General features: G+C 42.1%; 3 protein-coding genes across 3 annotated transcripts; 2 read left to right on the top strand and 1 right to left on the bottom strand.

The window, feature by feature from the left end:
* Positions 1-839: 839 nt before the first annotated feature.
* Positions 840-10719, bottom strand: lingo4a (leucine rich repeat and Ig domain containing 4a; the record flags this gene model as incomplete). Its single annotated transcript, XM_083680568.1, has 3 exons — positions 840-2699; positions 3076-3152; positions 10713-10719. The coding sequence occupies 3 exons, from the start codon at positions 10717-10719 to the stop codon at positions 840-842; spliced, it is 1944 nt and encodes a 647-aa protein (XP_083536694.1).
* A 5477-nt stretch (positions 10720-16196) lies between these two features.
* On the top strand, positions 16197-20227 carry ctss1 (cathepsin S, ortholog 1; the record flags this gene model as incomplete). The annotated part of the gene is made up of 7 exons (XM_083680569.1): positions 16197-16322; positions 16758-16880; positions 17031-17183; positions 17868-18092; positions 18450-18615; positions 19009-19114; positions 20076-20227. 7 exons carry the CDS (start codon positions 16197-16199, stop codon positions 20173-20175), a joined length of 999 nt encoding a protein of 332 aa, XP_083536695.1. The 3' UTR covers positions 20176-20227.
* A 1116-nt stretch (positions 20228-21343) lies between these two features.
* Positions 21344-24534, top strand: LOC310811640 (cathepsin S-like). Its single transcript, XM_083679869.1, has 7 exons — positions 21344-21450; positions 21669-21791; positions 22012-22164; positions 22692-22916; positions 23180-23345; positions 24105-24207; positions 24418-24534. The coding sequence occupies exons 1-7, from the start codon at positions 21358-21360 to the stop codon at positions 24515-24517; spliced, it is 963 nt and encodes a 320-aa protein (XP_083535995.1). The 5' UTR covers positions 21344-21357; the 3' UTR covers positions 24518-24534.
* Positions 24535-27048: the final 2514 nt, after the last annotated feature.

Genomic DNA, 27048 nt, shown 5'->3' on the forward strand with positions numbered 1-27048 from the left:
TTGCAATATAGTCTTCTGTAGCCTACCAAACCTTTGTCATGTGAGAAATGCAGTATTAACATATATCTCATGTGAATGTGTCGCGAAAAACGACTTTGCCTAGAGACATACATGTATGAACGATACGTTATTACGAAAGTTGTAAATATGATCGCACGAAAGGCAGCACCCAAAATATATGTTTGCGTTTGAATATGTAATTAATTGTGTTATGGTATAAAATAAGCACATTCTAATTCTTATGAGACTGAAAGAGAGATATGGATAGTAGGGACAGGAAAAAGTGCATAATGAGTGTGTTGGGATGAATTCTCCGTGCAAGAACAGTCACATGGTGCGATAGGCAACGGCTCTAACTATTACATGAACACTACAAGCACCAATGCGTGCTTCCATGTAGTGTGACTATTGTAACTAATTTTGAAAGCCACATCCCCCTCCTTCCCTGACGTTTCCTCAATGTTGGCAGGTGCCGATCAGGGCACATTGTTTATAGTCGGCAGGGACCGATCAGGGCAGATCGTCTGGTACCAGCCTCAGACGCGTTCTTGCCCTGCTCCGTTTGTAACTCGTTGCATGGCCAGCGTGTCCGGAAATACCAAACTAATAGGTATGTTTTCAAATCTTGTAATGATTGCAATTGTCAGCAACATGCTTACATCTAATATTTCACAACTAATGTGAAAACCCAGCGGCATACTGAGTTGCAGCCGTGGTAGCAGGCAGCTTATTGTTACTATTTTTGTAAGACTTTGTTGGCAGGGGAGAGTCCATAGGATGTAGAGTGTAGTAAATCAGGGGCTGATATTTATTCATGACATTCAATTACACCCATTGACTCAAATGAGCTTCATTGTAAATCTGCCAGGTTCCATGTAGTTCATCGCAGCTCCACTATTATTTGACGTGGCACTCCGTGGGACAAATTCAATGGAGGCTGAGTGCTTGATCTGGCCCTTGCCCTGGCTCCAAAAGAACATGAAAACAAAGCAAAAAATTACGGAGCTGAGGAAGGAGAGAAAGCCCATAGTCACTGCGATCGCCAGCGTCTTGGCATCAAATGGGTATGGTTGAGGCCCTTGGGCAGAACTGTTGAATGCTGAGAAGCCAGAGGAAGGGATCCAACTGTCCGGATAGAGGTTGTTGGAGCGATTGCGTGAAGAAGAGGAAAAGCCAAGCACGCGCAGGTGGATGGGGAAGCTATCATTGCCCGCTGCATTGGATGCCACACATAAGTACGGGCCGCTGTCCTGCATCTGGGCATAGCGCACCTCCAGTGAGCCATTGGCGAGAACACGTATCCTCCCTGTGGGCGACAAAGACATCAGCTGTGGGTTCAGCCAGCTGATCGATGGTATAGGATCACCGTCTGCGCGGCAGTAAAATAAAACTGTCTGTCCCTCATCCACCCGCACCTCTTCAGGCTTTCGGTCCAGAATACGAGAGTGACGGCAGGTGAACAGGCCCGGGAGCTCGGCTTCACTGAAGTCTTGGAATACCCGCCCTTGCACCTGAACAGGGGAGGCACAGACTGGTGGAAACCCATCAAAGTCCAGATGCAGGCGTCTGCGCACCACCCACAGAAGACGACAGTCGCAAGCCAGCGGGTTCCCGTCGAGACGCAGTGTTTCTAAGTTGCCAGTGGAATGGAAAGCCCCTTCCTCGAGTGTAGCAAGCAGGTTTCCAGAGACATTGAGCAGACGGAAGTGTGCCAGACCGTGGAAGGCCCCAGGCTCCACATGCAGCAATCCTCCCCCCACCAGGTGGAGCTCTTGGAGCCGTAGCAGGTCCCCAAGCAGGTTCCCCTGGATGGAGGTGATTGGGTTAAAGGAAAGGTCCAGGTAGCGAAGGTAGACAAGGTGGTGCAGGGGGGAGTAGGGCACAGTGCTCAGGTTGCAGTGGCTTATGGTCAGGGATGTAAGGTTCAGTCCAAAGAGGCTGTTTGCCGCCAGCGTCTCCAGCCAGGGGCAGTGGGACACCACAAGTTCCCTTAGGCGCCCCAGATGTCGGAAAGAGTAGTTTGGCAATGCCGTGATACCAAGCCGGCGGAAGCGCAGACGTGTCAGCCCCCCCAGCTGCGTAAGTGCCTCTGTTGGCACTGAGGTCAGATTGCATCGGTCAAGGTGGAGCTCCTGCAGACTATACAGCCCGGTGAAGGCCCGGTGGGAGATGAACACAAGGTCGTTCCCATCCCCCTCAATCCGCTGCAGAGCTGCCAAGTCACGAAAGGTGAAGTCCAGCAGGACCAGGATATCGTTCTCGCTGATGTCCAGCAGGCGGAGGCTAGGCAGGCCGGAGAACACCCCCACGGGGATGATCTTCAGGCGGTTGCGGCTAAGCCGTAGCGTCAGCAGGCTCTGCAAGCCAAGGAAGGCTTCCACTTCGATCACAGTCAGTATGTTGTCACTCAGATCTAAATCCCACAGCTTGGTCAGGCCAGAGAACTGTTTGCGCCCCAGTGTCTTGATCTTATTATAGGTCAGGTTTAGAAGCTGGGTGTCCTCCGAAAGGCCGTCGGGCACCATGGGTAGGTAGCGCCCAGAGCAGTTCACCTCCAGCACTTCAGAGTAACATTGGCAGCGCTGTGGGCAGGGCCAAGGGAGGTCTGCGGCAAACGCAACCCCTGCTGCCCACAGATAGATGGTGCTCAAGCATAGCCTCCGCTGGACAACAGTCTCTACAAACATCTGGTGCCCTGCCTGCATGGGACACACACAAGAGAGGTTAAAGCCACAATCCGTGATAAAGGTGTTAAAGCCACAATCCGCAATTCATTAAGCAGTTAGGGATATATACATTTATGATATATACCCATTGATTCTTGAAGAATATTATTTATTCATGCCTCATGAGCTTTATACACAGGCACGTGCACAGATAGGGCCCAAGGGGGGCTTGAGCCCCTGCTCTTTTGTAAAAGTGCCCTTTTTTTGGCTGGTGTTAATTGTATTTTATTTTTTCTGTGTTTACTTTCCATACTACATAATGACTCAATTCGATTCAACTTCAGAGGTCTAGTTACTGCCATAGTTAAGTGCCATCTTTTATAGTGACATGCATATGGAGGCAACTCACCACTTGGCCAAGAGGATGCAGCTTCTCATAACCAGATTGTTTTGGATGAAGTATATCTCTGGCCCCAAGCAGAGAGCCTGAAGAGACAGAAACAATTAGTCGACAGAAACAGATGACCAAGAGGCTCTCCAGAGGTAGAAAAGGTACCTGGACACAATGGATGTTCTACATTTTTGTCACATCTAAATGACTAGATTAGATTAGATTAGATTCAACTTTATTGTCATTGTGCAGAGTACAGAGACAACGAAATGCAGTTAGCGTCTAACCAGAAGTGCAAAAAAGCAGAAAAGTGCAGTGTGAACAGTATATGAATTAGCAGTAGCATTATAAGCAGAATAAATAGAATGCAGTATGAACAGTGTAAGCAGCATATGTTATCACGGCAGCCTATATCCCCCCGGATGGAAGAAAGAACGCCCTTAAGGACCCTGAGTTCAAACTCAGCAAGATGTTTCTCTGCCACCCAGTGTAAAACCAACAGATATGGGAAGTCATTCATCCCCGCTGCTATATCTCTTTTGAACAACACTTCACCACTCTGCACTTTACAACTCTGACTGACTGAATGTTTTTTTTCTATATTGTGTCCTGTGAGTTAATGTCTCTTAATGTATTTATGATTTGTTGAAAAACCAATTTCCCCATAATAGGGTTTTCTTCTACTACTACTACCATACTCCTATCACTATCAATAATATATGTATGTACTTTATAAATAATATATAATATTTTATAAATAATATATTTATAGTAGTTTAGTAGTCAAGACACTCAGCAAAGTGGAAAAACTACCCACTGAACTGAGTGGACTGAAAATCTACATTCATAAATGTGTTTTTGTCATTGAAGGTATTGTTGTTTGTGAAAACTAAACTACTGAAGCTGCAGCTATACTGGGCTTTGATGGGGGACGATTAAAGAAAAAGGGAGGCAGAATGTGAATGGGATTAGGCAGGTGTTGTTGGTACTGTAGGTCAGCAGAGGGCATCTTGATTTCAGTAGTTCCCAATGTAATGATTAGGCTGGGAACTGTCATAAGAGAGAACTGTCAAAAGAAATTGAGGGTCATAATATTTTGCAGTTGAACTCTCCATCATTTGACTTAACATTGAAACTGTTTACCCACCTCTGCATTGTTTGCTGTCAGCATCAGAGCTTAATTAACGCCTGTCCTCTTTAGAAATAGGAGTTTGAGGTACCCATAGATTCACATTAAAGGTGCTCTATGCAACAATTAAGTAATCATATTATATTTTTTTCAGAATAGGGCATAGAAATACCTGGGGTGAAAAACGTATCAATCTATAGGCTGGAAAAAGTTGTCTAACAAGCGCACATGCACCAGTACACAAAGGGATCGCATCGCACAGCAAGAGAGAGCAACATGCAGTAATATGAGGTGGAGTAAGGTGAACACCTCACCGCATTGTGGCTATTTGTCCCGATTCCACCAATGACAAAAGATGTCCCGCATCAACACATTTCAATACCATCGCGTCATATTATTTCATTTTCACACAGTAGTTATCACACAGTAGTTAGTAGTAGTTATGTCCCATTCTCTCATTCACTCCCAACTTTATGTGTGCGTGTATAAACTGCATCTCCAATCGGAATGTGCACTCTGACACTCTAGAGACCGTGCGCAAATTCTTAAAAATGTCAAGAACTGTGTTAATTCACAGCGCCTGCGTCACCCAAAGGTTGAGAATCACTGCTATAGAACACCTTTAAGCTCAAAAAGACAAATCTGATAACCCTTTAATTTACAGCCGGGTATTAAGCAGGTACTTATTTTAAAAAGTATCGGGTAATAGCATATAAATAACGCTCACTGTTTCTTTTAGATTCACTTAGTCAAGCACCATTTTGTCCCATTCAGTGCCACGTGTTGAATGTATAGAGGTAAGAACCAGAAAGTAGGTCTACCCCTTAGTGCTCTACCACAAAGTTAACAAAAAGTAGACTGTGTAAATGCCGTCTGAAACAGGGCTGTAAAATAAAGGTTTACCTCAGATCCATTAGTCATGTGTGTCTCCACTATATCATAAACATGGCTTAGGGTTAGTTCAGGGAACTACACACACAACTGACACACAACATGTTATATGTTGAAATGTGGTATATGTTTTTGTACATTGCATGCTTTACATTGAATCAAAAAAAACGTTTTCACGTGATCAATACATATCAATTGATCAATCAATTTAGGCCAGGCATGAGCCATATTTTATATTTTAAAAAGTATTAGATTAAAAGTATTAGAAGAATAAATACAATATTTGACTCACATTTGCTCAAGGGAGATAAGGAAGTAGATTCATATCATTTGATGAAAGGAGAGGGTTGGTTGGATGAGAGAAGCATAGAACTCACCTGCAGTTCGATTCAGAGGACTTCAAGAAATGGCTCCATACTTGCATTGTTGTTCACAATAACACTGAGGAAGATTACTCCATTGCCGTTGTGTTCCTGCAATCAATTCCTTTGAAATTGAGTGTGAATCCCCAGAAAACGGCAATAAAAAACTATGTACATATACCCACTCAGTATTTTCCCAAAGCTTTCAGTTTTGACAATAACCAGAACACTGTATGAAATAAATTAGCTCAACTTTGTTTGCCTAGTTTACGTTCTCCTCTTAGAACCATCAATTGCCTCACACAATTTTTATAATCCAGTATATATACTGAAAGACCGAGAGAGACAGAGAGAGAGAGAGAGAGAGAGAGAGAGAGAGAGAGAGAGAGAGAGAGAGAGAGAGAGAGAGAGAGAGAGAGAGAGAGAGAGAGAACCTCTAATACTGCATCATTAGCTGGAAAGAAATCCATATGGTTTAAAATGTTCAGTTGTTGTTATTTGTTGTACTGCCTTAGTTCCTCTATGACTTTGTTGTCTTCTCAGCAATAGCGACGCAGCTCTGAATGTGCTTGGGGGGGGACATGCTGAGAGATTATTTGTATTTTTTTTTCTTATTTTTTTTTTTATTAAACTCAATGGTGGAATGCAGCCAGCGCAATGCATTACTTCTCACAGAGCATTTTCCAAAGGGATGATGGGAAGCATGGATGGGGTCAGCCAAATGTGGAGATTTGGGTATAACACCAGATGGGAACGGAATTAAAGAGCCAGGGCTTGCAGGGAGGAGGATCCCTCTCCACGTCTTGTGACTGTAATCAGTCTCTCATGTCAGACCCTTCTGAAAGAGGAATAAGGAAGGATTCACGAATGCACAACAGTAAGTGTTTTGATAGCATAGAATGGTACTTATTTTGAAGAAATTAAATCAAAATTAGTCTTTTTGCTGTCCCATTCCATACACCATAGACTGTACACATGGGAGGCTGAAAGAAACACAAGGGCAGACACATGTCCTTGGAGCAATTTTGGGGTTAAGTGCCTTGCTCAAGGTTACAACGGTAGTAGGTGGAACGAGAGATGCTGATACCAGTAACCCTTTCAATGCTGATCCACATCCTCCCAGATTTTACCGTCTGACCTGGAATCTGAACCCATACCCCTGTACAGTAGTTAGTGGTCAGCTTAATGGTGCATCACAATGCAATACTGTCCCCACTCTAATGTATTCCTAAACCTTTGACATGAAAAGGTTTTGGATTCCATCAGTCAATCTAATTTAATTTGTAAAGTGCTTTTCATAAATACATGTGTCACAATATGCTAAACAGTAACCAAGTCTAAACCGCCAATGAGCACGCAGGTATGCTGTCTTGTTTCATACCTCTTTTTGTGATGGATGGACAAATATTGTAAATCTTTATAGTAACAATAAGATTGTATTATTATTGGAGGTATGCAAATGTACCCTCAAATATGTTTTTGACCAACACTGAATTTGGACAAAACTGAAGGCTTGAGACTGTATGAACAGAGAACACCTGGCTGTTTCATTTTGCAATGTTTTATTCCATCACAATTCAAACATCATAATTATGCTCATGTTATTTGCAGAGGCAATGAGGCAACACATATGGTTTTGCATTTCAATTCCATCTTTGTGATTAAAGATTTTCAGAAACAATACAAATTTATACCCCAAATGTTAATACATATATTACAGATAATCCTTTATTTGTTCAGGCTCTTGGGGATATTCTGATTTAAGCACAGTGTGTTTAGGGTGATGGTCTTGGGCCAGCAAATCCTTTTCGTAACACTGCTGATTGAGATGGGATTACTTTTGTGCAAGAGACACTGATTCTTGCTTGAGTATCCGGTGCCTAATGAAACCATGACGAAAACAAACAAAGGGGATGTATCATTTTCATAGGATATATTTGTTTTATTTGTTTTATATCAAACCATCCTTTGCACGAAAGAAGAGTATACATGTGAAGACTGTGACATTGAAGTGATGCTGATTGTCCTTGGATATGATTGGATTTTACATGCCAATTTATGACCAATAAAAAAACGACAAGCATTGGCCCTATCAGTGAATTCTACCCAGAATTTAATGAAATATAAATAATAATGGTCCTATCAACGACAGCCACCATGTGCATCTGTGTTGTATTTTTTTACCAGCAATCTTTGAAAAGCTAACTGATCTATGGCTCTTATCAAATGAAACACAGAGCTTTTTGTGTGTGTGTGTGTGTGCACCCTAGTTTAGAAAGAGCGTTCTTATCTGTGAAAATGAAATTAAATAAGGGGGTTTAACCAACTATGGTTCGGAAAAAGCCATCCAAACAGTCAGGTGAGCCACCTAAGTAAAGGTAACAGAGCAAAACTGGTCCTTCAACATGGACTGAATGGATACAAACAACAACCGAATAAGTGCTTGACCGATGGGAATAATCTTTGTGGTTTTGGACCCCTGCTTCTTTTGAAATAGTTAATTTAATCCTCACACAACAGAGACACAATCCTCACATGGAGAAAAAGCTAAATACACTTAACTTTGAGCAACTTTGAGCCCAAACAAATGGTCTCATTAGAATTGAAATGAACTGGATCAACCAAGAACTCACATTGAAGAAACTTCTGTGGACATTTCCTGAATCAGAATGGCTGCTGTCTTTCCCTGTCTCTCCCTGTCTCACCCTGTCTCTCCCTGTTTTTCCTCACAGCGGGACAACATCCGCTAACCCGGCACAGTTGGTTATTACGTACTACAGACACATAGTGGGAGTGAGTGCTGAGTCAAGAAATCACCATCTGGTCCCTTGGAACCCGCAACCATTGGCATATCTGTGCTGCATCTAGGAGACAGGAAAAGAGAGATCACTGATGCAAGTCGGGGTTAAGAGTGTGCCAAATGCCAGTTGCATAAACACACTCCAAAGCATAAAGGTTAATCATTGCTGTCTAGTTTTCATTGTATGCTTTTCTTTTAGTTTCTCCTATGCTAATCTAGTTATATGATATGTTGTTTTGGATAATCAATGTGTGTATGCTTTATGGTATTGCACCTTAGTCATTGTCTGCCTTTGAACCAACAACGTCTTTGGTTGAACCATTATTGCATAAGGAAATGCAGTGGTTCTCAAGTTTCTAGTATTGTTTCCAGTACTGGCTCACTTGCTTAAAGCAGCGCAAATTCATCGAATTATGCATGCCCTACCTCTCTGTCCTTCATGGAAGCTGAATGTTTCTTCATTATGAAACCAGACAGGTTTCCTGGCAGATGGTGTCCACACACTCTAGGTCTCCTGTGGTCTTTGTCCATTAGAGGGGACCCACCATATGTTATTGTATAACGTCCTTATACAACGTCTAGGCAATGTCCTATTTCGTCGTAAAACAGAAGATGTCTACAGTAGGTAAAAACATGTTTATAATAATAAAGAAATAACTGTGGTAGCAACCGCTAACTGCGGTTAAGCAGTATTAAGCATTAACTTTGAGTGGTTAAGGTAAGGGTTAAGATTAAGGTAAGGGTTGGGCATTAACTTTGAGTGGTTAGGGTAAGGGTTAGGGTTAGGGTTGGGCATTAACTTTGAGTGGTTAGGGTAAGGGTTAGGGTTAGGGTTGGGCATTAACTTTGAGTGGTTAGGGTAAGGGTTAGGGTTAGGGTTGGGCATTAACTTTGAGTGGTTATGGTAAGGGTTAGGGTTGGGCATTAACTTTGAGTGGTTATGGTAAGGGTTAGGGTTGGGCATTAACTTTGAGTGGTTAGGGTAAGGGTAGATACCATACAGCTCTTGGTTGGTCAGGTGTTGTGACCAGGCTGAAGGCCTTTAGTCAGGGTCCAGGCCAGTACTGAATGGGGCGGTTTCCCAGACACAGATTAAGACTGATTCTCGACTAATTCACACTTTTAAACTGGACTAAGCCAATGTGTCATACGACAGGTTGGTACAGTGCTCTCTGTGACAAGCAAATGCAATTGAACGAGGAGGAGTGTGCCTGGGCCGTTTTACACCTCATCATGGATTATTTCCCTACGAGTGCACCCCGTCATTCCATCTGTTTTATTTATGTTAGTCAGGGACTCCATATTCCAGGAAGTGAATAATATGGCCAGCACTCTCAAGTAGAAAAATAAATGATGGTTTAATGCATAATCATCATAGTCATTTTAGACAGTCATGCCTTAAACCATCATTTATTATTATTATTATTATTATTATTATTATTATTATTATTATTATATTAAGTATTATGTACTTATTGGATCAACCCTGGGCTATACAGCACCTGAAGACACTTTGATCAAAACTGAACTTTAGTCCAGAACTAAATAATCAGAAGTTAAGCGCTGTTTCAGAAATCACATTGTCACTCTGGATTAATGTAAGTCGAATTTGGCCTAATTATGATTGATGATTATGATTATTATTTATGAACACCGGATTGTTCATAACATAAGCATTGTTGAGCATTTGAAAATGTTATAACAATTCGTAAAATATATTCAATGTGCTTGTTTGCGTCTGTTAAAGGAGGGATTTGCCCTTTTTTTGACATTTGCACCCCATTTATACACAAATACAAACATCCAGATCTCATAGAGTAGTATTCATACACTAGTACTCCACATAATGTAATATACTGGTTAAGTAAATGTTGTCACAAAGGAAGTGTTCTTCTGCATTCCATTAGAGGGAGTCAGGATCTCTGTCTACTGTATGTTGTCTAATCAAACTGATGAGCTGAAATTGGATCCACATGACAAGGGAGAGAAAAAGTGGTACACATAGAAAATTAGAGTGAAAGAAAACAGTTTGTCTCAGTTTCCTCTTTTCGGTGGGGCGGTCTGCCATGTCAAATCGGAGAAGCATGAACTCTTTGTCTGAACCGAGGAACTGTCGGTCTCTCCACAATTGAACACGATTACGGTAAAAAAAAACTCTTTTACCCCTTTGCTGATTTACACTGTTTGGATGTAAGTTGACGATGCATGGTTTGGCCTATGTATAGGACCAGGAGTTATAACCTCTTGGGTTATAACCTTGTGTGGGTTGTTCTTTGGCAGGGGTGGGGTTGAGGGGTTGAAGCACATAGCAGGGGTGGGGTTGAGGGGTTGAAGCACATAGCAGGGGTGGAGTTGAGGAGATACAAAAAGGAGAGAAGAGGAGAGTCCCCAGAGTAACAAACAGTTAGGAGACGGATAATTAAATAAAGCTAGGGTTAGCTGTTAGTTCAGGCAGTAAATCATTGTAGCTTACCTCCCATCGTTGATTCTGTCCATATAAAGGAGGACGAATATCCTTTTCGAGGAGGTCCTGAAGAACCAACAAGTGTACAGTAGCTGTGGAAAGTAAGCCTAATTTCTGGTCCTGGATCAGGTTTCCTAACTCTATTGTCCTATCCTGTCTAACTCTATAATAACATAATAATAATAATAATATAATAACTACTCATATGTCATATGTCTAATGTGGAAAATATCAATAAGTTAGCCAGCTGCATTTGAGAAATAACATGATACATAACTGATGTTACTGCACAGTTATACTCGTTTGTAAAGAAAGCTTGAGTATGGATTATTGAGAGTATTGAGGCCTTGTTCATTTCATGTTTTAGAAAGATTAGTGTACGTTTAAATGTTAAACTAGCTGATGCTGCCTCATAAAACACCCTATCAGGGCTGGGTCAAGTGATCAGCGTTCTCTTTCCACAGAATGTTCAACATAGTTGAGAACACAGCTTTACTAATAATGTATTATATTTATAAAGAGCTTTTCATTTTACAAGAATAATCTCAAAGTGCATAAAATAAAAAATAACATAGAAACATTTAAAAACTAAAAAAAACTAAACAGAAGCAAAGCAAAACAAATATACAGTATATAAATATATCATAAAGGCAATCAGTCTAGGAGGAAGGGTATGCCAGTTGATTAAGATGCGTCTTAAGGTTTGCTTTAAAAGCCCCAAAACTCTGAACAGCCCACAGATTGTAGGGAAGAGATGAAGCAATTGCAACTGCAACTCTGATGACACGCAATAATTCACTAGAATTAAGAATAGGGTTAGGGTGAAGTTTTAAGATGATTTTAGGATTTTTTTTCACAGTTCAATGCTGTTTTGGCACCCTATTGTAAGTGTTTAGAAATGTGTTGCTGAAACAGTGGTTCTGTTTTTGAAAGAGGTTTTGAAGTTCCTCTTTTTAAATTGAGAAAAGTTACTGGTTTGGTACGAGGAAATAGGCTACAGCTGTCTGCATGCCAGTGCATGCCATTGGGTGCCAAGGCCAATTGCTTTTCCACAGTCAATGCTTCACCAGTGCTTACTCCAGGCCTATTCAGCACTTAAAACATTTTGACATTTTTGACATTTAGCAGACGCTTTTATCCAAAGCGACTTACAACAAGTACATTTGTCTAAAGTAAGTGAATCATCTATACATCAGTCATCATAAGAACAAAAAATCTATGCTAGGACCAGGTGCCATTGGCAGTCACAATGCTAGAGGAAGGGAGGATTACTTTAAAACTCTCCACCCCCCTGGTCCTAATAAGACCAAACGGGGCACGGTTTAGACCATAGGCAGGATATTGTTATCAACCAAGTTCTTTAGTTGGCTAGCAAACTTGGTGGGTGGCAAGCATAATCCAAGTTAGCTAGTCTAGGATGCTCCAAGGATTATGTGACAGGGCCACTTTTGCACACGGTCCAGCTGGGTGGACAGGGCTTGGGTGAGACCAGTTGGATGTTTCAAATTCACCCAAGCAAGACGTTTCACTAGCCAGCAATTCTGTCGGCGCACGATCCGGGCAGTGCAATGTGATGGCGACGTGTGTCAAAAAGGCTGAGTGAATCGTCCTGCTTCACGCTACCTATCTCTGCTATTTCATAGCTGTGTCCTATCGCTGAGTCTACCTTTAAGCAATTGCAACTGCAACCCTGATGACACGCAATAATTCACTAGAATTAAGAATAGGGTTAGGGTGAAGTTTTAGGATGATTTTAGGATGTTTTTTCACAGTTCAATGCTGTTTTGGCACCCTATTGTAAGTGTTTAGAAATGTGTTGCTGAAACAGTGGTTCTGTTTTTGAAAGAGGTTTTGAAGTTCCTCTTTTTAAATTGAGAAAAGTTACTGGTTTGGTACGAGGAAATAGGCTACAGCACATTAGCCGGCTTTCCACAGTGGGGCTTACACTGTCTGCATGCCAGTGCATGCCATTGGGTGCCAAGGCCAATTGCTTTTCCACAGTCAATGCTTCACCAGTGCTTACTCCAGGCCTATTCAGCACTTAAAACATTTTGACATTTTTGACATTTAGCAGACGCTTTTATCCAAAGCGACTTACAACAAGTACATTTGTCTAAAGTAAGTGAATCATCTATACATCAGTCATCATAAGAACAAAAAATCTATGCTAGGACCAGGTGCCATTGGCAGTCACAATGCTAGAGGAAGGGAGGATTACTTTAAAACTCTCCACCCCCCTGGTCCTAATAAGACCAAACGGGGCACGGTTTAGACCATAGGCAGGATATTGTTATCAACCAAGTTCTTTAGTTGGCTAGCAAACTTGGTGGGTGGCAAGCATAATCCAAGTTAGCTAGTCTAGGATGCTCCAAGGATTATGTGACAGGGCCACTTTTGCACACGGTCCAGCTGGGTGGACAGGGCTTGGGTGAGACCAGTTGGATGTTTCAAATTCACCCAAGCAAGACGTTTCACTAGCCAGCAATTCTGTCGGCGCACGATCCGGGCAGTGCAATGTGATGGCGACGTGTGTCAAAAAGGCTGAGTGAATCGTCCTGCTTCACGCTACCTATCTCTGCTATTTCATAGCTGTGTCCTATCGCTGAGTCTACCTTTAAGCAATTGCAACTGCAACTCTGATGACACGCAATAATTCACTAGAATTAAGAATAGGGTTAGGGTGAAGTTTTAGGATGATTTTAGGATTTTTTTTCACAGTTCAATGCTGTTTTGGCACCCTATTGTAAGTGTTTAGAAATGTGTTGCTGAAACAGCGGTTCTGTTTTTGAAAGAGGTTTTGAAGTTCCTCTTTTTAAATTGAGAAAAGTTACTGGTTTGGTACGAGGAAATAGGCTACAGCACATTAGCCGGCTTTCCACAGTGGGGCTTACACTGTCTGCATGCCAGTGCATGCCATTGGGTGCCAAGGCCAATTGCTTTTCCACAGTCAATGCTTCACCAGTGCTTACTCCAGGCCTATTCAGCACTTAAAACATTTTGACATTTTTGACATTTAGCAGACGCTTTTATCCAAAGCGACTTACAACAAGTACATTTGTCTAAAGTAAGTGAATCATCTATACATCAGTCATCATAAGAACAAAAAATCTATGCTAGGACCAGGTGCCATTGGCAGTCACAATGCTAGAGGAAGGGAGGATTACTTTAAAACTCTCCACCCCCCTGGTCCTAATAAGACCAAACGGGGCACGGTTTAGACCATAGGCAGGATATTGTTATCAACCAAGTTCTTTAGTTGGCTAGCAAACTTGGTGGGTGGCAAGCATAATCCAAGTTAGCTAGTCTAGGATGCTCCAAGGATTATGTGACAGGGCCACTTTTGCACACGGTCCAGCTGGGTGGACAGGGCTTGGGTGAGACCAGTTGGATGTTTCAAATTCACCCAAGCAAGACGTTTCACTAGCCAGCAATTCTGTCGGCGCACGATCCGGGCAGTGCAATGTGATGGCGACGTGTGTCAAAAAGGCTGAGTGAATCGTCCTGCTTCACGCTACCTATCTCTGCTATTTCATAGCTGTGTCCTATCGCTGAGTCTACCTTTAAGCAATTGCAACTGCAACTCTGATGACACGCAATAATTCACTAGAATTAAGAATAGGGTTAGGGTGAAGTTTTAGGATGATTTTAGGATTTTTTTTCACAGTTCAATGCTGTTTTGGCACCCTATTGTAAGTGTTTAGAAATGTGTTGCTGAAACAGCGGTTCTGTTTTTGAAAGAGGTTTTGAAGTTCCTCTTTTTAAATTGAGAAAAGTTACTGGTTTGGTACGAGGAAATAGGCTACAGCACATTAGCCGGCTTTCCACAGTGGGGCTTACACTGTCTGCATGCCAGTGCATGCCATTGGGTGCCAAGGCCAATTGCTTTTCCACAGTCAATGCTTCACCAGTGCTTACTCCAGGCCTATTCAGCACTTAAAACATTTTGACATTTTTGACATTTAGCAGACGCTTTTATCCAAAGCGACTTACAACAAGTACATTTGTCTAAAGTAAGTGAATCATCTATACATCAGTCATCATAAGAACAAAAAATCTATGCTAGGACCAGGTGCCATTGGCAGTCACAATGCTAGAGGAAGGGAGGATTACTTTAAAACTCTCCACCCCCCTGGTCCTAATAAGACCAAACGGGGCACGGTTTAGACCATAGGCAGGATATTGTTATCAACCAAGTTCTTTAGTTGGCTAGCAAACTTGGTGGGTGGCAAGCATAATCCAAGTTAGCTAGTCTAGGATGCTCCAAGGATTATGTGACAGGGCCACTTTTGCACACGGTCCAGCTGGGTGGACAGGGCTTGGGTGAGACCAGTTGGATGTTTCAAATTCACCCAAGCAAGACGTTTCACTAGCCAGCAATTCTGTCGGCGCACGATCCGGGCAGTGCAATGTGATGGCGACGTGTGTCAAAAAGGCTGAGTGAATCGTCCTGCTTCACGCTACCTATCTCTGCTATTTCATAGCTGTGTCCTATCGCTGAGTCTACCTTTAAGCAATTGCAACTGCAACTCTGATGACACGCAATAATTCACTAGAATTAAGAATAGGGTTAGGGTGAAGTTTTAGGATGATTTTAGGATGTTTTTTCACAGTTCAATGCTGTTTGGCACCCTATTGTAAGTGTTTAGAAATGTGTTGCTGAAACAGCGGTTCTGTTTTTGAAAGAGGTTTTGAAGTTCCTCTTTTTAAATTGAGAAAAGTTACTGGTTTGGTACGAGGAAATAGGCTACAGCACATTAGCCGGCTTTCCACAGTGGGGCTTACACTGTCTGCATGCCAGTGCATGCCATTGGGTGCCAAGGCCAATTGCTTTTCCACAGTCAATGCTTCACCAGTGCTTACTCCAGGCCTATTCAGCACTTAAAACATTTTGACATTTTTGACATTTAGCAGACGCTTTTATCCAAAGCGACTTACAACAAGTACATTTGTCTAAAGTAAGTGAATCATCTATACATCAGTCATCATAAGAACAAAAAATCTATGCTTGGACCAGGTGCCATTGGCAGTCACAATGCTAGAGGAAGGGAGGATTACTTTAAAACTCTCTACCCCCCTGGTCCTAATAAGACCAAACGGGGCACGGTTTAGACCATAGGCAGGATATTGTTATCAACCAAGTTCTTTAGTTGGCTAGCAAACTTGGTGGGTGGCAAGCATAATCCAAGTTAGCTAGTCTAGGATGCTCCAAGGATTATGTGACAGGGCCACTTTTGCACACGGTCCAGCTGGGTGGACAGGGCTTGGGTGAGACCAGTTGGATGTTTCAAATTCACCCAAGCAAGACGTTTCACTAGCCAGCAATTCTGTCGGCGCACGATCCGGGCAGTGCAATGTGATGGCGACGTGTGTCAAAAAGGCTGAGTGAATCGTCCTGCTTCACGCTACCTATCTCTGCTATTTCATAGCTGTGTCCTATCGCTGAGTCTACCTTTAAACCTAATCAGTGACATGTCTTTCAGTTGTACCCCCAGGATGCTTGTCCTGTGTGCCTTGTCTCTGTTGGTGGTTGTGGGCACTGGCGTATCCTCGCCTGACCCTCGCTTCAATGAATATTGGAAAGAGTGGAAGAGCAAGTATGAGAGGAGGTATGGCAGTCAGGTAAGATCAAAACTATACATCAAACTGATAATACATTTCATAAACGACAACACAACAAACATTGTTCCCAGCATTCAATCATTGCAGCATTCAATCATTGCAGATATTGAAATACACTTTAACCCACGTGACCAACATTTCCACACCTGACTGTTACTAATGGTACTAAGGGAGACAATCTATAAAAAATATTTATAAAATAATTACATATCGGTTGAGAGCAGGTGTTTGATACCATTCCTGATTCCATTCCATGCATTACAATGAGCCCGTCCTCCGATTTCTACCTCCACCGGCCTCCACTGGTTTAGAGGCACTGGTTGAATGGTGCTGATGGAATGTACAGTGTATATCTACATGGAGAACAAACAGACAACAGATTTATTGTAAGGCTTGTCGAGCTGCAACAACAAATTGGTAATTTATTGATTTCAGGCAGAGGTCTTTCATAGGAGAACGGTTTGGGAAGAGAACATGAGATTGGTGCTGAAACACAACAAAGAGGCCTCTGCAGGCCAACACTCCTTCACTATGGGACTAAACCACTTAGCCGACATGGTATGTATACTTCTCTAAATGCCATTATAAATCGGTAGCAAGTGTTGTTGAATGAAGGCCAACTTTGGGGAATTGTTCAACGAGTGAGTGATGTGATTCTGGTGTTCCTATGTGAAGCCAGTGTTTTTGAAACCTTTGTTTCCTATTAAGACAGCAAAGGAGGTTAACAACATGCTGAATGGCCTAAAGCAAGAGGACCGTCTTACTCATGGCAACTTGACATCTAGCCTCATGGTTGACATGGCACCGCCACCAACAGTGGACTGGAGGGAGAGAGGCATGGTCAGTCCAGTCCAAAACCAGGTATAGAACAGCTTCTGCTTCAAGTTCCAGCCTATGACCAGCACATTTAATACAGCTACTTAACAATAACAGTTTCCAAATGTGGTTGCAAATTTCCAACTGTTTCCTAAAGCAAAAAATTGTCAGTCAGTTTGTTTAATGAGCCGATTAGCCTTTGCTAGCAGTAGATCTTTCGAATTGTACCCAAACAATAGATAGTGAACAGTTATCCTCATTCAAACATTGATGCATCATATCTACTTCAAAAGTTTGGATTTGAAATCAAACAATTAATTTGAGGTTATAGTACAGATTGTCAGGTTTTATTTGAGGGTATTTACATAAATATTTGTTTCATCATTTTATGCAACAACAATTTGCATAAATAGTCCCCCTAAAGGTATTGGTGATTTTTTTAATTTCAAATCCAAACTTTTGGAGTATAGAGCCAAAAGAAGAAGAAATGCTTCACTATCCAAATACTTACACAAGGGACTGTCATTTCATCATGTCTTTGAACGTTGTTTATTTGTAGAACTTCCTCACTGTCATTGGACATTCATAAGAACTCAGTGGTACCCTCCCCTCTTTTTAGTGATGATGAAACAAAAAACTTTGTAAGTTGCAGGGCACAGGGGCAGGTTACTTACTATGCACGTGCCTGGTGTAAATGATGCTACAGTGTGCTTTGTCTCTCTAAACCAGGGCATGTGTGGGTCCTGCTGGGCGTTCAGTGCTGTCGGGGCCCTGGAGGGTCAGATGAAGAGGAGCACAGGCAGCCTGGTCCCTCTTAGCCCCCAGAACCTGGTGGACTGCAGCAGCATCGATGGGAACCACGGATGCAAGGGAGGCTACCTCTCCAAGTCCTTCACCTACATCATCCGCAACAGAGGCATAGACTCAGAGAAATCTTACCCTTACGAGCACAAGGTAACTTTGGCTTTCAGTGCTGTGCTGTACGTGACCCCGGGGAGGCTGGTTCCATTCCATTCCATGCATTATAATGAGCCCGTCCTCCGATTTCTACCTCCACCAGCCTCCCCTGGTGCTGTATGTGAACCCTAATAAAGGACGATGAATGTTAATGATGCTAACAATACGTGACTCCCGCAGGTAACAATTTATCAACTTGTCATACTGGCTGACTTTGAGCACAGCTTTGAGGACAGCTTTTGATCAGTTGGACCATCCTGCTTTATCCCCTGCAAGATATACCGTACTTGGCGTTCACTAGAACACATACTATAAATGTCATTGGGTGACAGGTCTGTTTCTCATTACCCAAAGGAGGGGAGATGCCGCTACTCCACCAGTGGAAAGTCTGGCTACTGTCATGGCTTCCAGATCCTTCCAAAAGGTGACGAGAAGGCCTTGCAGTCTGCCGTTGCCACCATAGGGCCTATAGCCGTGAGCATCAACGCCAAGCTACCATCCTTCCACCACTACCGAGGAGGTAAGCATGGGAGCAGTCTCACGCCCAATCCTCAGTCAATCCTCTCCAGCCCCAATCCTTTATGCACTTGAAGATGAAAGGATTTAATAGGTTTTAGCAACATAGACAAATTGAGTGCAATGGGGAACGGTTTGATTAAGCAATCAATGTTACGATAATTGCACCTGACGTAAGCTGAATGGAGGCAGAGGTTTGGTTGGTTTGCCGTGATTTCAGCCGGGTGGAGTTGGCTTTAGGAACCTGACCCTAACAGAATGAAAATAGTCCCCAAACTACTAAACCGCTGGCCTTTTTTTTTTATGCAATGGCTCATGTCGGCCTACATATGCAATTATCTGGTAATACCGTTTTTACCAAGCACTTTGTGTATTGATCTGATCTGTCCCTTTACAGGTTTATATAACGTGCCAGATTGCAACCCCAGGATGACCAACCACGCTGTGCTGGTGGTGGGGTACGGTACCAAAGAGGGCCAAGACTTCTGGCTGGTGAAGAACAGGTGATCTGAATGTCTCACTTCACAGCAACACACAGAGTGACCCCCAGGGTGTATCTCAATAGTCTAGGGCTTCCTCTACTTGTTTCCTATCCTTTGTCTGAAAACACACAGATAAAAAGTGTTAAGAAGTGCTTTGAAATCCCAAAACTGTCAAAAAAGTGCTAACTAATAAAAGGCATATTCCAGGCTTAATTGGGTTATGCTTATCAGTGGTGTTCACAGTATGGGTGCTGAAAGAGTGAAAAGAAAATCATATCTTGCTTCAGAAAGTGACCTGTTTAGCAGGTTGACATTATAGAGCAATGACACACCAAGCTCACATGCAACCATCTGGAATACAATGAAATACATACTGAAATAAGCCCCTGAGGTGTGTAATTGCTTTCGACAGTGCTGCAGAAAATGTTTCTGTCGCACTGCAGTGCAGCATTACAAGACCCATATGATTGTGTGTTACGTCATAACCAATTCTTGATTTGTCAGGATAATATCGGAATAATATTGTGCAGGCATATGTGATTATTGGCTTAAAGGTGAAGCATGTAGTTTTGCGCTTTGCTGCCCTCTTTGGCCGCAGAAAACATTTGAAAATGTACCTATTTTTTCTAATAGGGACAAACATGTGCTAAACATGTTTAAAATAGATACATCAAGTCCAGTGATTGACCACAACACCAGATTTTAGAAAGCAGTTTGTTTGGACCCAAACAGTGCTCTCATCTCATTCCTATATTGCTAACATTTTGTTTTGTTTTTAGTTTTTTTTAAATGTAAAGCTTAAATCTACATACTGGATCTATTATTGTTACTGTCAGATAGAAAATAAGCGTGCAGATCTTTGACCCTCATGAACTGGTACATATATGATGGAAAAGAATGTTAAAAATGTAATCAGTTCAAAATGTATTTCACAAAACCTGCTGTGAGCTATCGCTAATAGGTGCCTATTTTCTGCTTGCAGCTGGGGGACTGCGTGGGGAGAAGGAGGGTTTATTCGAATGGTCCGGAACAAGAACAACTTCTGTGGCATTTCCAACTTTGCCATTTACCCCACACTGTGAAATAGTGGCATACTGGGCTGACACACATGTTACATCACCTGTCAACTGTACAGTGCACAGTGTCATCCAAACCAAGTGTGTGTGTGTGTGTGTGTGTGTGTGTGTGTGTTGATATTTTTATTATCAATTTAATGCTAAACAATAATATCACATTTCTTGCATATCATGTATTTCATTGTGTGTTTTTATTAAAAGGTTTTTTTTCTTTTGTGCTTCATGTATTACAGTGGTGTTCTCTTTTATATTCAATTACATTCAATGTTAAATATCTACATAGGATTCATATTGAAGATACATCATGTATTATGTTTAATGTGATGTCACCTTTACAAAATAACCAAACATTATTCTTACAGAATGGTTATTTGAAATACCCCTTATGAAAACAATTGTGATATTGGTGCAATGGAAAAAACGAGTGCGATTTAACAAGGCTGCAGATTTATGCTTTTGCCAACTCTTATGACCTTTGGCTAAAGGAAATGTTGCTGAAGCAAACCTACTAACAATTAGTATGAGCAAGAACAAAAGTGATCTCATTGAGCACTCAAATGAATAACATTTTCTTTCTGGATGCTGCCCGTGTCCCTGTCCTCAATGAACATGGCTTGATTGAAAGCTCTGTGATTGGTTTGCGGTCATAAGTAATTGTTGTCGCAACAGGTGCCGAAGTGGGTAGGATGTTCCAATTCTCACTACTCCTCAGCCACTCTCTCCTCCACTCGTTTCCTTCAGATACAGTATGTCCGTGGTAGGAGACAAGTGGTAGTGGTGAAAAGCAGTAGTGAAAAGTTTTGGGACGCACCTCCTGCCTATAAGAACGACGGAAACACGGTAATTGTTTGTGAGGTTGCAGTTCAGCCGTCTTCTTCAACCCCAGGTGTCGCTTAATTGGTACGTGGATCAAACAAATGAGTCAGTGTTGTCCATGAATTTGCATACTTTGTATAATGTTTCCATGCTTCTGGTTGGCCTTCAACTTTCATCTTCTAACTATACGACGCATATTAAGTTGGCAAACGTATTTTCCTCACCATGTCTTGTTGGCCGTTAGACGGGCACTGTCACCACATTGTCTTCCCGAGCGCGAGTTTCGATTTTAATTTAACAGTATAACTCGATGCTCTTTTCCCCACTGTATTCACATTAGAAAGGATGATTGGGAGCCTGCTGTTTGCCCTGATGTGTGGCTCCATAGTCGCCCTTGTTGACCACGATCTGGACCGCCACTGGGACATGTGGAAGAAGACTCATGGCAAATTGTACCAGCATGAAGTGAGAATCCGAACATTTAAGCAATATTTCTGTAAACTGATCTCATTTTGCATGAGATGTTCTTAAACTAGTAAGTTCTGATTTAATAAAGCGGTTCTAAAACACATTATAACAGGTTGGATGGTCCTTCAACTAGGAACTTCAGATCAATACAATTGGGTTCTTAAACACAAATTAGAACTAGAAGTTTGGACAACTTTTATTCTCCTTCTCATCAGATTGAAGAGTTTGGCCGTCGGCAGATCTGGGAAGAGAACCTGAAGATGATCAACCTTCATAACCTTGAGGCCTCTATGGGCATGCACACGTATGAACTGGGCATGAACCACCTAGGAGACTTGGTGAGTAATGGTGTCAATAGCCTTTTCTCCATTTGTAGGAACACTACTCCATGTCCTCACCTCGTGTTACAATTGAGAATAGGCTGAAGCGTGCTACGGCCTCGGCACGAACAGCCTTGCTTGCTCTGCCACAAAAGGTGGAGAATGATGGAAAATGTTTGTTACTGTTTCTAACTTGTATTCTTTTGTTCTGGATGCCATCACTATATCGCTCTGCCAGACTCAAGATGAGGTCACCCGCACACTCACTGGCACACGCATCCCTGCTGACTTGGAGAGAGGCTCTTCCACCTTTGCCAGGGTGTTAGGGGCATCACTACCCCAAAATTTTAATTGGCAGGAGAAGGGCTTGGTAACAGAAGTCAAGATGCAGGTACAGTATGAGGATCAAGGAGGTGTTAAAACTTCCCTTACTCTATTGAAAGCAGGGGGGCATAGCTCTGGTCCCTGGGGGGGCTGCCTTCTGGATTCTAGCTTGATTTCTGCCTGGGGAAATTTGGTGGGGGGGCAGCATATCACAAAGTGGGATAGGAGAGTTGACTTTGATCAACATTCAGCCCCAGCTCTGCGTAACCAATGTCGAAGGTTGTACGTGTTTTGGTCAGCTAAATTACTATAGCAGCAAATCCAGAAGCTCTAACCTTTTCTTGGGCAAGCTAATTATCCTTTTCTTGGGCATGCTAATGTATGTTGCAAACAGTATTGTGACCACCCACAAACGCCCAATGTTAACCATCTACACCACTGAAAAGTAGTCGGAAGTCTTAAATTGAGCTTATTTAATCATGATCATTCATAGCTCTCCATGACATGTTGGATGTTTACACTCTCCAGGCAGTAATGTTTAGTGCCAGGGAGGAACTCAAGAGTCAAGACTGTTTGCTGTCTTCTATTCTGCAGGGATCCTGTGGTTCTTGTTGGGCCTTCAGTGCTGTGGGTGCCCTGGAGGGCCAGCTGAAGAAGACTACAGGCACCCTGGTCTCTCTGAGCCCCCAGAACCTGGTGGACTGCTCTGGCAAGTATGGCAACCACGGCTGCCATGGCGGCTTCATGATCAACGCCTTCAAGTATGTCATGAAGAACCAAGGCATCGATTCAGAGACTACCTATCCTTACAGAGGCAGGGTGAGTTTTATCCTACCCTCTTGTAAATGGAGGAAATTAAACTTGTCCATTTCCACTGAATTAACTCAATTGGGCTAATGCCTAGGCTTTAGCTTAGCAGGCTATGGTGGGTTTTTGGAAAGCAAGAGGCCTGGGTTCGATCTGGGTCAGATTGCATTTGCAAGGTCATTTGATATAGTATGATATGGTCACTTGACTATACTCAAGTGGGTCTCCACTGAACATTAAGGCAGTCATGTGACTCAAGCTCTTTGTTCTTTTAGGCTGGGTGGTGTAAGTACAGCTCAGAGGACCGGGCCGCCAACTGCTCCGGCTACGCCTTCCTACCTCAGGGGGATGAAGTGGCTCTGAAGGAGGGCCTGGCCACCATCGGCCCCATCTCTGTTGCCATCGATGCTTCAAGGCCCAAGTTTGTCTTCTACCGCCATGGTGAGTGTCGTTATCCATTTTGTAAGACCTGGTCAGGACAAGTTTTTTTTTGTGAATGTTTTTAGGGCATTTCTGCTTTATTGGGATACAGTAGAGATTGACAGGAAGGATGGGTGAGAAGGGATGACATGCAAGATGTCGAGGGTCGGAATCAAACCAGGAACCTTGCGATTATGTGCTGCCACGAAGCGCCCCCAGGACAAGCTTTTTAAAGTTCAAACCTCTCCTTAATATCCTCAATTTGAGCTACTAGAAATATCTAGCCATGAGGCAAAACCAAGTGTCATTACATTTGCTGCCTGACATGACTAAATAACCATATGCACTTAAACCATCTGGATTGCTTGACTGCACAAATGTGTCCATGTATCTAACCAGTTGGTGTAAGAATGGAACCATCCTTTTAACACAGCTGATAATGGGGTGTTATAGTACCTAGCATTTATTTTTGCACTGCATTGTACTTGTCTGATTCTGAAGATGTCTGTCTTTTCTTATGCCACTTCATATACATAAAAATCATCTAATCTTTTCACTACAACTAGTTCTCACCCCTAACCAATTGGGTTTGAAGGTGCTACTTTCCCCTGTGGCACTTAAATACAATAACTTGTGCAAATGTATTTCTCTTCCTTCATTTTTGATTTGTGCCTTTCTAGAGACACTCTCCTCAGTCCAATAAACAGTGGGGTGTGGCTGTGGTTAAATCTTCACTTAGAAGGATACAAACTATTGACAAAATGTGGCCATTTCCTGCAGGTGTGTATCGTGATCACACATGTACCCATGACATCAATCATGGTGTGCTGGCGGTTGGCTATGGCACTGAAAATGGACAGGACTACTGGATAATAAAGAACAGGTTGGTATGGCAGTTTCTGTGCTACCGTGATCAAATGTGTTTGCAGCATTTAACATTTGATGGTTTTAAAAAGTAGTACTGCCATTTCAGACATTACATTTTCAATTTTCTGAACAAGTACTGTGAATCAGGCTGTTTATACTGAAGGTGGTTCGGCCAGGTCATTGGCCACTGGATGCAGTTCCAATAACGGTTTTACTCTTCCTGTAGTTGGGGAGTCACCTATGGGGATCGGGGCTACATCAAGATGGCAAGGAACCAGCACAACCAGTGTGGCATCGCCCTTTACCCATGTTACCCTATCATGTGATGTACCCAGGATAACTGTCACAACCATTTGCATGTTGTAGTCAACGACACTAGCCTTGTACTGCAGTACCTCAAAACGGCTTGCTTTTGTTCAGTTTAGCATTTGCAAATTTGTTTTACTTCAACTATTTATGGCATCTCAATAAAGAACTTGATTATCATTGACTGAGTCTCTTGGTCCTTGCTGGTTCATAATCATTTACATGTTGGAAGGAGTTTAGTGTTCAGTTGAACTGTCTTCACTGCCATTTGTCTGTAGTTGTCAAATGTTCTCTTGTCACATTGATTTGATTCTTGCATAGTATGTGTTTTTGCAATTCAAACTGGTGTTCCTCTGTGGACTAGTGACCTCTAGTGGGAGATCTTGGTGAATCATTTCAAAATGTGTTTTTTTGTTTGTGCCTTGTCTCACTCAAGACTTTGCTGGAAAACACTCAGAGATTGATCTTCAGACTGATTCCCACACCCATCTTGTTAGTTATCAACAAATGTCATTGTGTATTAGGGTCTTGTATACTGTATGATGTCCAGGTGTAGGATTAATATATAATGATCTCTATATATAAGGATTAATTGCCTCCAACACTAATCATGGCTGACTTCCAACCTAGGAATTTACCAGAAAGTTGCAAATGTTGGTTTGTAAAGAGTCCATTAAAGGGATTTGGTTATTTGCAAAACAGCCCTACCACTTGTTTTAGTAAACAGCAGAGGGCTCAGACTGGGGAAATATAACCCCTCTCAAATTCATAGTTTCCCTCTAGACTGATGGTTTTAGACATATTTAGTAGCTCTCCAGTATGTTCACATTCTTGTTTCAAAATGATGGAGTAATACAATGTTTATGGGGTAAGGAGAATAAATAAGTCAATGTATTTCAGCAAAGTCAATTTTAATAGGCATTACAACACAGCCCACCAAATATCATGGGAAATTGTCATGTCAATAGGTCCAACATATCCTTTGGTAGTTTTGGCATATCATGTTTCAGACACAATTCTCAAAAGGGAGCAATTATGTGCAATACTTTGGTCTCATTTGAAAATCTTTGGCATACATTTGAATTGTTTTTAAAGACAAGTGTTAGTTATACCCAAAATAATTCACCATAAATAAAATGACAGACGATTATAACATAAGTGTGTGTGTGTGTGTGTGTGTGTGTGTGTGTGTCCTGGCTTCCTTATCACAACGCATTTCAGGAGAATATCTGAGGTTCCTCCCCTCTGACCTTCTACTCCATTGTGTTCGAGAAGGAATGTTTTATACAATTTGATACCATTCCTTTTTCCATTCTATGCATTACAATGAGCCCGTCCTCCGATTTCTACCCCCACCAGCCTCCCCTGGCTACCATGTGATGTCACAGATTATTTAATATCTGGGAAATAACAGTTGACTAATTTTTTTAATAAATTGTGCATTCACTATCTAGCCAATGGTAATGATCCAGTATATTGCTGCCTTGTTAAATTGACACCAATCATGATAGGAGTTGGTTTGATCTTCAACACTTATTTTTCTACACTACAGAGATGGTCTCAAAATGACTGCCAGTCCTGAAGTATAGTACAGTGAATGGGTTATCATATTTATTTCCTTCCACCAGGGGGCCCAACTGCACCTGGATTCGGCAATATGCATTTATCTCCTTTCTGTTTAGGGACCAGTTTAATCCAGATAGAAAATTATCCTGTATTGTGTTGAATTCTGTTCCCCTCTGGGGTGCTGTATGTAAAGTTGAATCATCATCATTATTATTTTATTTTTTATCTAGGGATATGAAATTAAGTATTTCATTTAAATCTAAATCTGAGATTTACACTTTTTTTAAAACATTTTTTACACCAGATGTATTATAGCTGAGAAAATATAAGCAAATGAAGTCCACCCACCTCAGGGGAAATGGGTGTGTTCTGGTTCAGTGATCAGACAAGGCACCGTCTAAACAGGTGCCTGCTGGTTAGCTAAGATCACAACATTGGGGCTGCTGGGGCATCATGTGTGATTGCTAAAGTAACAGGAAGAAACGTTATAGGGATGGGAGGAGGACCACAGTCCAAGCAGCTGTCAGACAATGAGCGAACGGACCCCATTAGCTGTAATGGAATTGTGCCTAGCATCATATCTTTATTTAAAGGGTTAAAAGTAGTTTTAATAAATGAAATCCACTAAAAAGGGGACATATTTATTGAGTCAGATCTAGTCAGATTTATAAATATGGTTCAACTTTACAAACGGCATCCCATACTCTCCCCCTCAGATTAAATGTACCTATGCTTTTGGATATCACCTAATCCAAATCAATGTCAACAAACAAACCACATCTTCTCCTACGGTACATCTGGGCTGTTATTCATATCAAGGATCTCATGACATTTGGTTGAATATTGTCTTTCAGTTTCTTTATAAAACAATGTGGGGACAGGAGCTAAAAACAGGAACATTTAGATCTGAATTACATTTCTGAAAAACTGGATGACAAACGCATAGCAACGGGTGGCAGCCTGCGGCTCAATCTCTTCCTATGAT

The sequence above is a fragment of the Argentina silus genome (assembly GCF_951799395.1).
Source record: "Argentina silus genome assembly, chromosome: 11".
NCBI classification, from domain to species: domain Eukaryota; kingdom Metazoa; phylum Chordata; class Actinopteri; order Argentiniformes; family Argentinidae; genus Argentina; species Argentina silus.

Bases quoted from the DNA above. Each gene is read 5' to 3' on its own strand.
- LOC310811640 (XM_083679869.1), top strand. From the start codon at position 21,358: ATGTGTGGCTCCATAGTCGCCCTTGTTGACCACGATCTGGACCGCCAC. The intron at 21,792-22,011 runs GTGAGTAATGGT...TCGCTCTGCCAG, and splicing joins TGAACCACCTAGGAGACTTG to ACTCAAGATGAGGTCACCCG. The intron at 22,917-23,179 runs GTGAGTTTTATC...TTGTTCTTTTAG, and splicing joins CCTATCCTTACAGAGGCAGG to GCTGGGTGGTGTAAGTACAG.